This window comes from Carassius gibelio, chromosome B20, assembly GCF_023724105.1.
Source record: "Carassius gibelio isolate Cgi1373 ecotype wild population from Czech Republic chromosome B20, carGib1.2-hapl.c, whole genome shotgun sequence".
NCBI lineage: Eukaryota > Metazoa > Chordata > Actinopteri > Cypriniformes > Cyprinidae > Carassius > Carassius gibelio.
The window spans coordinates 401,568-414,067 of NC_068415.1; the positions used below are offsets into that span (position 1 = coordinate 401,568).

Consider the following 12,500-nt stretch of genomic DNA (forward strand, 5'->3'; position numbering starts at 1 on the left):
ACACTAAACTATCATCACTACAATGACTATCATCACTACTGTCTCTATCATCACTATATTCACTACCATCACTGTCATCACTACCTTCACTATCATCACTATCTTCACTATCATCACTGTTATCACTATCATCACTATCATCACTATCTTCACTATCATCACTGTTATCACTATCTTCACTATCATCACTGTTATCACTACCTTCACTATCATCACTGTTATCACTACCTTCACTATCGTCACTGTCATCACTATCATCACTATATTCACTACCATCACTGTCATCACTACCTTCACTATCATCACTATCTTCACTATCATCACTGTTATCACTATCATCACTATCATCACTATCTTCACTATCATCACTGTTATCACTATCTTCACTATCATCACTGTTATCACTATCTTCACTATCATCACTGTTATCACTACCTTCACTATCGTCACTGTCATCACTATCATCACTATCTTCACTACCATCACTGTTATCACTACCTTCACTATCATCACTGTAATCACTATCATCACTATCATCACTTTCATTTCATTTCATTCACAACCTTTAGTTACTATGCCACCCGCAGTTGGAATCAGCTTCCAGAAGAGATCAGATGTGCTAAAACACTAGTCACATTTAAATTTAGACTCAAAACCCATCTGTTTAGTTGTGCATTTATTGAATGAGCACTGTGCTGTGTCCGAACTCATTGCACTATATTTTCAGTTTTTTTTTTATATATAAAATCATTTTCTAACCGTTTTTAAATTGATTTTAAGTAAGCGTTTTAATCATTTTAAAAGTTTTAAAATTGCTTGTTTTATTTTTTCTTATTTTTCATGATTATTTTACTTTCTTTGATGTAAAGCACTTTGAATTACCATTGTGTATGAAATGTGCTGTATAAATAAACTTGCCTTGCCTTGCCTATCTTTACTATCATCACTGTTATCATTATCTTCACTTTCATCAATCATCACTATCTTCACTTTCATCACCGTCATCACTATCTTCATTGTCATCACTATCATCACTGTTATCTCTATCTTCACTATCTTCACTATCATCACTATCTTCACTACCGTCACTATCATCACTGTCATCACTATCTTCACTATCATCACTACCGTCACTATCATCACTGTCATCACTATCTTCACTGTCATCACTATCTTCACTACCGTCACTATCATCACTGTCATCACTATCATCACTGTCATCACTATCTTCACTGTCATCACTATCTTCACTACCGTCACTATCATCACTACCGTCACTATCATCACTGTCATCACTATCTTCACTATCATCACTACCGTCACTATCATCACTACCGTCACTATCATCACTGTCATCACTATCTTCACTATCATCACTATCTTCACTATCATCACTACCGTCACTATCATCACTACCGTCACTATCATCACTGTCATCACTATCTTCACTATCATCACTACCGTCACTATCATCACTACCGTCACTATCATCACTGTCATCACTATCTTCACTATCATCACTATCTTCACTATCATCACTACCGTCACTATCATCACTACCGTCACTATCATCACTGTCATCACTATCATCACTGTCATCACTATCTTCACTATCATCACTGTCATCACTATCTTCACTACCGTCACTATCATCACTACCGTCACTATCATCACTACCGTCACTATCATCACTGTCATCACTATCATCACTGTCATCACTATCTTCACTATCATCACTACCGTCACTATCATCACTGTCATCACTATCATCACTGTCATCACTGTCATCACTATCATCACTATCATCACTGTCATCACTATCTTCACTGTCATCACTATCTTCACTACCGTCACTATCATCACTACCGTCACTATCATCACTATCTTCACTATCATCACTGTCATCACTATCTTCACTGTCATCACTATCTTCACTACCGTCACTATCATCACTACCGTCACTATCATCACTGTCATCACTATCATCACTATCATCACTGTCATCACTATCATCACTATCATCACTGTCATCACTATCTTCACTGTCATCACTATCTTCACTACCGTCACTATCATCACTACCGTCACTATCATCACTATCTTCACTATCATCACTACCGTCACTATCATCACTACCGTCACTATCATCACTATCATCACTGTCATCACTATCATCACTGTCATCACTATCATCACTGTCATCACTATCATCACTGTCATCACTATCTTCACTATCATCACTACCGTCACTATCATCACTGTCATCACTATCTTCACTATCATCACTACCGTCACTTTCATCACTACCGTCACTATCATCACTATCATCACTGTTATCACTATCTTCACTGTCATCACTATCTTAACTATCATCACTACCGTCACTATCATCACTACCGTCACTATCATCACTATCATCACTGTCATCACTATCTTCACTGTCATCACTACCGTCACTATCATCACTATCTTAACTATCATCACTACCGTCACTATCATAAATGTTCATCATATTCATCTCGGCCAGTGTTCTCCTCTTTATAATGCTGATGTGGAGTCTCATTAGGATGGAGAGACGAGGCCGGCTGCCATAATTAACAGGCATTAATGTTGCATTAGTCTCTGTAAGTTCAGGAGAAGAGCGACCCGTCTATTCAGCTCAAGAGTCTTTATTAATTACACTGATAACCCCCCTTGTGTGAACCCCTTCTCCATTTGCCCTGTGCATGATGTTTCATATTCATCACTAATTATCTGGATTGTGTTCTGAACATGTCTGTATTGTGATCGATGGACAGGCAAAGCAAAGAGATGAAGGCCAATCAGGCAAAGACATCGATGGAGAACAGCAAAGCCATCAACCAGGACAAGAGCATCAAAAACAAGGCAGAGCGCGAGAGGTGCGGCACGACACACTGACGGCACAGTGTGATTAATAAATCATGGTCTGTCACAGTTTAATGGGTTTGTGTGTTTGTGTTGAAGGAGAGTTCGGGAGCTGAACAGCAGCAACACCAAAAAGTTCCTTGAGGAGAGAAAAAGGGTTGGTTGATGTTCTTTAGTCTTAGTTGATGCTTATGCCTCTGTTCTGTGAACAGTATAAATGCATTTGTCACAAGAGGATTTTGTATTCAAGTTGCTGTACAATTAGGCACAATCCCAAAATCAAAATACATTTTTATGAAACCTACCTACATTCAAGTGTTGATAAAAACAATGCTTGAAGCTAGATTAAAACATTCTTCTTGTTTGAAAGTAGAGGGCCTGATCTTTATTTTGATGTATTGTATGTTCAGATATTCATACAATAAAATATTCTGGGGGCCATGCAATTTTAGTAAAAATCTGCAAAAACAGGCCTAACCCCTAACCTAGCCCTTCAAAAACTCTGTCTGGGAAAGAGTTAATAAGTCTTAATTCACCTTTCCATGGATTACGGCCTAAAACGTCTTAAATCAGAGCAGAAAGTCTGGAAGTCATGATGTCACGGCAGTAAATGTTGCATGTGCTGTAATAAACAAATCTCTTCTTCAGTATTTTAGTCTCGATTTCCAGTACAAACATCTACATATCTTTAAATCAAGACACATTTCCTGGAAAAGCAAGTATGTTTTCTCATACTTCATATGTTCAATCTGTTTCCTCAGTAAATGTATCTTAGTTTGAGGGTCTTTAGACATTTGTTCTGAAAAACAAGACTCAATTACTGAGGAAGAGCATCCGTTTCTTGCAGTTTGATCAGAAGGTTCAGTAAAAGTTATTTCCATACTCAGAGGTATTGTTTTTGTGAAATAATTTTAATTAAAATGCATATCTGTAGGATATCTTAAGATACTAAAGCCTATTTCTTGAGATTAGGAGTTTCTGCAGCAATATGTTTAGAAGATTTTTTTCATTGTTTATTTTCATTTTAAAAGTCTGAGACTAAAATGATGCTGTAGTCAAGTCACATTTATTTCGACAGTGCTTTATACATTGCAGATTGTTTCAACGCAGCTTCACAGAAATAAACAGTAAATTAACTGTTGCAGAATTATTGGGTTTCTCTGTATATAAACTGATGTTCCTCACTTGTGAAAGGGTTCAGAAGAAAGCATCTGTTAAATGATTGTAAAGGTAGTAGCTCTCACTGATGTGCGTGAGGAACATGAATCCTGTGAAGATGATGAAGATGATGATGTTCTTCTTCCTCAGCTGGCCATGAAGCAGGCGAAGGAGATGGAGCAGCTGCAGAAATCCCAGCGAGAGCAGCTGGACAAACTGGAGAAGTTCAACGAGCAGGTGAAAGCTCACGCTCACAGAGACAGGGTTTCAGAAGAGCGCTGCCCCTCCATTGATTTCATCTGATTTTTAGTTTTGTCTTCCATTACTCATATTCCCTACACGTGACGTCTGAAGCCATTCCTTAAATATGATTTGCCTTTTCTTTGAACAGCTTTTGAAATCCCATCATGCCTACAGTCAGACTCAAGGTAGGCTCACGCATTGCTCTCCTCTTTCTTCAGTTCTCTCCATCTGTCTCCTCTCTGTCTGATTGAGATTTACTCGTGGTGAAGGAACTTATTAAACATTTATACAGGTCTCAGATATTAGAGACTCGGGATCTGAACAATATGGTTTTTATTTCTGTAAATATCAAGACCACAGGGGGTACAGTAATCAGTGTATGGTTGAACACTGTAATAACACAGACTTCTGCAGTAAACCTGCTGACAGCTTGACTGATGAAGTTATTAATAATGTCAGGTGTGTTCGGACAGACTGTGCTGAATGCTGCTCAGCTATTGGCCAGTTATTATAAAGTCCCGCCCATTTGACAATTCGCCCAATCATCATAGAGAAGCCAGACAGCAGTCGACCAGTCATTGAGCTCCATTTCAAATCAAACTCATGCTTCTGTCCTAGACGGGACTCTTCAGTAAATATACATACAGGTCCTTCTCAAAAAATTAGCATATTGTGATAAAAGTTCATTATTTTCCATAATGTAATGATAAAAATGTATATATTAAATATATTAAAAATATTTTAGAGTCATTGCACACCAACTGAAATATTTCAGGTCTTTTATTGTTTTAATACTGATGATTTTGGCATACAGCTCATGAAAACCCAAAATTCCTATCTCAAAAATCTAGCATATCATGAAAAGGTTCTCTAAAGGAGCTATTAACCTAATCATCTGAATCAACTAATTAACTCTAAACACCTGCAAAAGATTCCTGAGGCTTTTACAAACTCCCAGCCTGGTTCATTACTCAAAACCGCAATCATGGGTAAGACTGACCTGACTGCTGTCCAGAAGGCCATCATTGACACCCTCAAGCGAGAGGGTAAGACACAGAAAGAAATTTCTGAACGAATAGGCTGTTCCCAGAGTGCTGTATCAAGGCACCTCAGTGGGAAGTCTGTGGGAAGGAAAAAGTGTGGCAAAAAACACAGAAGAGGTGACCGGACCCTGAGGAAGATTGTGGAGAGGGACCGGTTCCAGACCTTGGGGAACCTGAGTCTGGAGTAGAAACCTCCAGAGCCGCCGTGCACAGGCGTGTGCAGGAGATGGGCTACAGAGAAGCAGCACTGGACTGTTGCTCAGTGGGCCAAAGTACTGGGCAAGGCAGGGTCAATGCAGCTAGTTATCAGGAGCTTCCATCTGCTGAAAAGCTTTATGGAGCTTCATGGTATTACTGTGCTCTCCTGACCTGAACCCCATAGAGAATCTGTGGGATATTGTGAAGAGAAAGTTGAGAGACGCAAGACCCAACACTCTGGATGAGCTTAAGGCTGCTATCGAAGCATCCTGGGCCTCCATAACACCTCAGCAGTGCCACAGGCTGATTGCCTCCATGCCACGCCGCACTGAAGCAGTCATTTCTGCAAAAGGATTCCCCACCAAGTATTGAGTGCATAACTGAACAGAATTATTTGAAGGTTGACTTTTTTTGTATTAAAAACACTTTTCTTTTATTGGTCGGATGAAATATGCTAATTTTTTGAGATAGGAATTTTGGGTTTTCATGAGCTGTATGCTAAAATCATCAGTATTAAAACAATAAAAGACCTGAAATATTTCAGTTGGTGTGCAATGAATCTAAAATATATGAAAGTTTAATTTTTATCATTACATTATGGAAAATAATGAACTTTATCACAATATGCTAATTTTTTGAGAAGGACCTGTATATATATAAATATATATTTTCATTTGACACAAAAACCTTTTCTAATAGTTATCTTTTGGAGGTATTTTCACAGCCACATGTAATTTGCGATCTGAACAACACAGTTTTAGGACAGGAATCGTGAACATAAAACTGATTCTGATTCCAGTACTTGATGATTCCACTAATGAATATTTTAGTAATTACACTGATTTAGTTTGATGTTGAACATGATAAAGTAACAGTCCGTGGTTGAGAGTCAAAACCCATTCAGAAATGTTCAGAGAGTGAACGAATCATTAGATTGATTCAGTGAGTCATCAGACACATACACGCCTCCTCCTTCCTTCCACAACATCCTCTGATTTGAGAGACAAGAGTTTTTCAAATATTTCTTTTCTGCTTCTTTTTATAAATTGGCTGAATAAAGAAAATAAATATACTGGGGTTGCACTATGATGGTTAAACTATGAATCACGGTTATTTAAAAAAGATATATATAATCACGATTGTTTTTATTTTCATTTGATCTGAATTATTGCACTCTCACATAAGCACAGATCAGCGGGGAAGGTTAGTGAAAGAGGACAGACCAAACAACACACGTCTGCAAAGTCAGCTCTGAGAAAAATCAAGTTCGTTTTCTGAAGAAAAATCACCAAGAAACACTGCATCTTTTCTCTTCTTAATCACAATAACTATATTAATAATCACAATATAGCTTTTTATTTTATCTTTATTAAAAATTAGAACAGATTCAAACCCAGTAGAACCAACATACATTTGGCAAATAATGCATCACCTTTTTTTATTTTACATTAAAAAAGCATTCAAGAAAAACAAATAATCAGCTGTAAAAATCAGTGTGTCCATTACAAACGAATTGATTATTAAATCTACAAAAGCAGTTCAATCAAGTGCAGCGAGAGATGTCCTCTTTTCTTTTATTGCTCGATGAACAGTGAATATTCTCAGACATACTGTAACAAACGGATCTAATATAATCTTACACACCTCACAATAGATCCAGAACATTCACTTAAGACACAACAGATTACGTTTGCTTGAACTTAAAGACTGTAATTCTGTGTATGTTTATCAGGAATGCACGCAGTCAGTACTCCTCTCTGAAAACACACATATAAAGATCATTTTCAATGTTTAATTACTCTTTGAGAGCATTGAGATCACTAGACGAGTGCTTAATGAACCCAGCATTGTGAAAACCTCCACATTTTTCACTTTTTTTTCCCTTGTAGCTCAAAATCAGCCCATGCACATTCACACTCATTCTGCCAGCGTCATATCAACAGCATTTTAAATCATGAATAGGAAACTCTAAAGACGAGATCCGGATGAATGAATGCTCTGTCAATCTGCTGTGATTCTCCAGGCCAAAGACATGCAGAAGATGGTGAAGCTGGAGGAGGACATGGACCGCAGACCAGCCACGGTGGTGTAAGCGCTCCATCCGTCAGCTGAGTCTTCATCTGTGCTCCTGAACCCCTGCAGCTGTAAACCCCGCCCATTCTCCCTACCTCAGCTCTAGCCCCGCCCACCGTGGTTAACTCCTCCTCTGCAGCGGCATCCAGCCAATCCAGCTCTTACTGTAGCTCCGCCCACACTGCTCAGACCAGCTCCTGAGGAGGCGGTGTGAACACGATTTTATACACCACCACCATCATCTTCATCATCTTCTTCATCATCAGCAGTGCTGCAGCCATTATGGCCGACAACTCAGAAGTGTTCTTTATGAACTTCTCAAGTCGTATCTTAACTGAGCTAGTTAACCGTAGCAGAGTCAGGCGAACGGACGAAGAATCTGATTAGTTTGTCACACCGTGTTTCTCCCGTCCTGAGCACTTTCTGTGTGTTAGGATGTCAAGGATCTTTGCCGATGTAGCAGAGCTGTAGCTTTCCTCTGAACACCATGAATGTAGACGCGTCGGGCAGCCAGATCACACCAGTGTCTGTTCCTCTACTGTGTTTTTTAGATCGTTTTACCCAAGTCTTGTTTTATTTGAGAGGTTTTGTGATGATGAATGAGTTTGTGAATCGCTGGTTCTGTTCTCCTGAGAATCCTCTTCGCACGGATCTGGAAGAACGTGACGCATCGACGCAATCCAGTTGCTTTCTCTGACACGAAACTGAACTTTGGTTGCACTTGTGTGCGTGGTCTTTTATTTTTTAGGTGTATTCTATTGGTACTTGTTTTAAAGAGAGGTGCGCTGCAGAAGAAATGATGTTCTTAGGCACTTTTGTCTTGTTTCAACCAGTAAGAATATCTAAAAAGCAAAACATAAATTAAAATGACAATCAAAAAGATATTAAGTCTTGTTTTCTGAAAACTGTATCAAAATGAAGTGTGTGAACACAAGAAAGAAATATCCCAACAGGCAGCCCATGGGCAGATATTTGTTCTTGTTTTAAACTTAAATTTGCTTCATTTTGACAGATTTTTCAGAAAACAAGACTTCTTATCTCGTGTCATTCTGCATCTCCAGTTAATGAATCCTGATTTGAGGATGTTTAGATATTTGTTCTGAAAAACAAGATAAAAACACTCATTGTTCGAGGGCTTTTGAGATCATGTTATTGGTTGTTGTTTTTCTTCTTGTTTTTCATCATGTTTTAAGTGTTTGGCGGTGAACACATATCTGGTGTGAAAGCAAAGTGCTTTAAATCTCCATCGCTTACAAATGTGCCACTATATGTCAGGTAGAACGTTTAAATTATTTTACATGATAAATGCCAAAATAAGGGGTTATTTATATAAAGATGCAGATATAAATATATAATAGTGAGTAGTTTAAGTTTCTTAGACGCTGTTTGCACTAGCTGAATGTGTTCTGTCGTGCGACCTCCTCGTAGACCTTTGCTCTGATATTATAGTTTGAGGAACAGCTGATTATTTTTGCAGAACTGTTGCGCTCTGAATTTCATCTGTTTTTTATTCCTTTGTCTTCTGAGTTTTCTGTTGCTTCTCAATGGATCATGCTGTAAGTGCTTTTGTATTTATATATATATATATATCGTATTTGTCAAACTTCTAGCAATGAAAAAACTCAAAATACTGTTGTTATCCTGCTACTTTAATACTGTTTTATAGTATGTGTCCCAATAAACTCTCCCAGGTGTTAAATGAAAAGTGTTGCAGGTGTTTATTTCCTAACCCAGCAAATGTCAGATGTGTAAAACACCCCTCACAAAAATTAACCATGGTTTTATTATAGTAAAAGTGTGGTAACCATGTTTTTTTTGTTTGTTTGTTTTTTCCTGTATCAATTACCTTTTGTAGGGGAGACACTTTTTTGACTTCCTCAGTTTGTGTAAATCCACGTGGGGTCATTTTTTATTCGCATTAATTTCACACTTGTCTAGTACAAATATGTTGCTTTGTTTATTACAGTGTATACATTTTTCTTTATTTACCATAAAAGAATTGTAGTGAAATGTGACAACATGCCCCGTAGCTGGAGTACAGTGTATCATCTGAGGGACACATAACTACCACATGACGTAAGATCTTAGCAGCCATGTTTGAGACGGCCCTGATCACAACACACAGCTATACAGTAAACTTTATAACAATATGAGGGTAAATAGATGAAGAAACGTTTAGAAACACAGATACACTCCCCTCCCTCCACACACAGCTTTCACAGAACACAAGACATAAACCAGACAAAATGCTGTACATTTATTGAAACAATAATTTTTTGAACATTAAACATCCACTGTCAGTCTGTATTTACCCGTTTCTTGTGGTTTCTCATTAAGATTCAGAAAAGTCAGTAGTGTGAATTACATCGCTGATGTCATATAATAGTGTAGTTGTAGTAGCAGTGGCCCTGTTTAAGCTTGGAGACACCCTTCTGTCCAGATTACCCCCCCCCCCCCCCCCCCGTGGAGATGATTATGTCAAGAGGAGGTTAAATCGGTGGATCCCTCTGTCGACGTCGGAACACGAGCAGGAGGGCTAAAGTATTACACTTGTATTTCGTGTTGTCCACTTGTGATCCGATCGACCAAGATGCCTCTTAATACCAAGGGTAACCAAAGTTAGGATGTTCCCCATCTGCACAACTGGAATGTGACACAAGTTAGTGTCTTCTGCTAGTTAACAAAGCATTAAAGAACTATCTAAACTCACAAATAACAGATTGGAGATTCCAGCAGATTCGTCTCATTTTAAATGATTACTAAAAACTGAGATGAAAAATGGACTTTTGCTATGTTAAAGTAAATGTTCAGCGACATCTTCAAAAAAAAAATTTTTTAATTTTTGCACACTTTTTTCTCTATACAGTGTTTATATGGCATCTAGTAAATATTGTACATTGTGTTATTCTAACATGAGTGGAAATATTTGATCCATGTGTGTTACAACTAACCTCACATTACTGTGTGCCCCGTGCACCACTACATCCTCAGTTTTACTATAAATACCGTGGTTAAACTGTAGTAAACCATGGTTAATAGTCATAAGAGATGTCAGTGGTCTTCTCTGTCGTAGTTTGTAGGTCGAGAGCTTTTTACAACGCAGACTGTTAAAGCAGCTTTACAGTATTAAGAAAGTGTGTCAGAACTTCCCTGAGCAAGACTTTACAGATATCTGTCAAACAAGCGACCGTCACTGAGAGTGATGTTCAGTGTGCAAGGCTGCAGATGTGTGGTTTAGCCATGAAGACGACAGCAGGTGTCTTGAGTTGTCTCAGTGTCTCCACACAGAGAACAGCAGTGTTCAGTCAGTAACTGGCTCATGTCTTCATACGGTTCAGTCGGTGTGTTTCTCTGAAGCCCTTATTAAAATCAGCACATTAACACATGAACAATAAAGTATGATAATGAGACTCACATTGTCGTGGAAACTCCAAAGCGCAGCAGTATAAAGCAGATCTCCATCAGGAAACATGCTCAAACCCTCAGACAAGTGCGGCTCCAGAACCGACAGCAGAATCCTGGATGAGAAAACCATCGACTCGAGAGCGAAGGGGCGCAGACGCCTCTCATCTCTGCCGTGTTTCTCCAGGACTCGGTGCGAGATGCAGAGGGGTGCGAGCGTGAATCTCCCGGACGCCTGTGAGATGGGACACCTGGACGCAGTTAAGATCCTGGTGAAGATCCTGGTGAAGAGCGGCACTGATGGAGTTCCTGGTGCGTGCTTTCAAAAGACTGAGTCTCCAGATCGACCGGCAAAACAAGGTGTGCAACTCTACAGCGGAGGTGGCCAGGTATCTCGGACACAAGGACTGCTTGCAGGCGCTGCCGAGTCACTCCAGGAGAGTTCACGAAGATGATGAAGATGCACTCGCTGAGAAACTCTCCACGGTGAACATCAGCGAAGCTAAAGATGAGGAGAAGCCTCTTCAGATCCCTGCATTTGAAGACGGGACTCGACTTCCCATCTGTTTAACCTGTTGATCCATCAGTCTGCGGAAGAGAATCCAGTCGATGGACTCCATTGAGGAATGTGAGAGGGAAGGTGATGCTTCATCATCACAAGTCTGGATGCTCTCTGATGTGTTCACTCCAGAACCTCCTCAGAAACACGGAGAGCACCGATGCCCCAACAGTCACCTGCCTCCAGTGTTTTACTCACCCAGAGCCTCCACAATGCTTCTGGTCCTCTTGACATTTTATTAACTCCTTACACCAAAAGCACCAAAGAGGAGCTTGAGAAAGCCAAGAAGCTGGTGTTTGACGCGCCGTCAGAAGATTTGTTACTATCAGAAGAAGTGCAGTTTGCTGACTAGCACTGCTCCGGAGCGCCTTAAGCTGTTACACAAAAGCAAAGCCGGGTTTGAGCACGGATCCAGATCTCGGAGCACCCTCCGGCTGTTGAGGAGAATCACCTTTCCAGAGATGAAGAGGAGCAGCAGAGAGGCTCCAGAAGCACCCGGCCGCTGCATCCCAAGATCAGAGACTTCCCCTGGGAGACAAACACTTTCGGGTCGGGAGCAAGCCCAGCATCGACAGCATCAGTGCGGTCACGTGTGAGTCTGACTTTCAGTTTAAAGCTGCTCCTGATGTCTGAAGAGCGAGGAGAGACTGAACCATCTGTGAGGAGCACTAACCTACTAACTAGAAGCACTGACCTACTAACTAGAAGCACTGACCTACTAACTAGAAGCACTAACCTACTAACTAGAAGCACTAACCTACTAACTAGAAGCACTAACCTACTAACTAGAAGCACTGACATACTAACTAGAAGCACTAACCTACTAACTAGAAACACTGACCTACTAATTAGAAGCACTAACCTACTAACTAGAAGCACTGACCTACTAACTAGCGCTGTGCCAACGAACAGCATAAGAGCTTGGAATCAATCACTCA

General features: G+C 39.7%; 1 protein-coding gene across 2 annotated transcripts in view; it reads left to right on the plus strand.

Moving 5' to 3' along the window:
- LOC127984498 (1-phosphatidylinositol 4,5-bisphosphate phosphodiesterase beta-4-like) overlaps window positions 1-9,306 on the plus strand; it is a 47,847-nt gene extending 38,541 nt beyond the window's left edge. For both annotated transcript variants that reach the window (XM_052587156.1, XM_052587155.1), the window contains exons 14-18: window positions 2,799-2,900; window positions 2,986-3,043; window positions 4,195-4,281; window positions 4,436-4,472; window positions 7,552-9,306. In XM_052587156.1, the coding sequence (XP_052443116.1) occupies window positions 2,799-2,900; window positions 2,986-3,043; window positions 4,195-4,281; window positions 4,436-4,472; window positions 7,552-7,640 (373 nt within the window). In that variant the 3' untranslated portion in view covers window positions 7,641-9,306. The remainder of the gene's footprint in view (window positions 1-2,798; window positions 2,901-2,985; window positions 3,044-4,194; window positions 4,282-4,435; window positions 4,473-7,551) is intronic.
- Window positions 9,307-12,500: the final 3,194 nt, after the last annotated feature.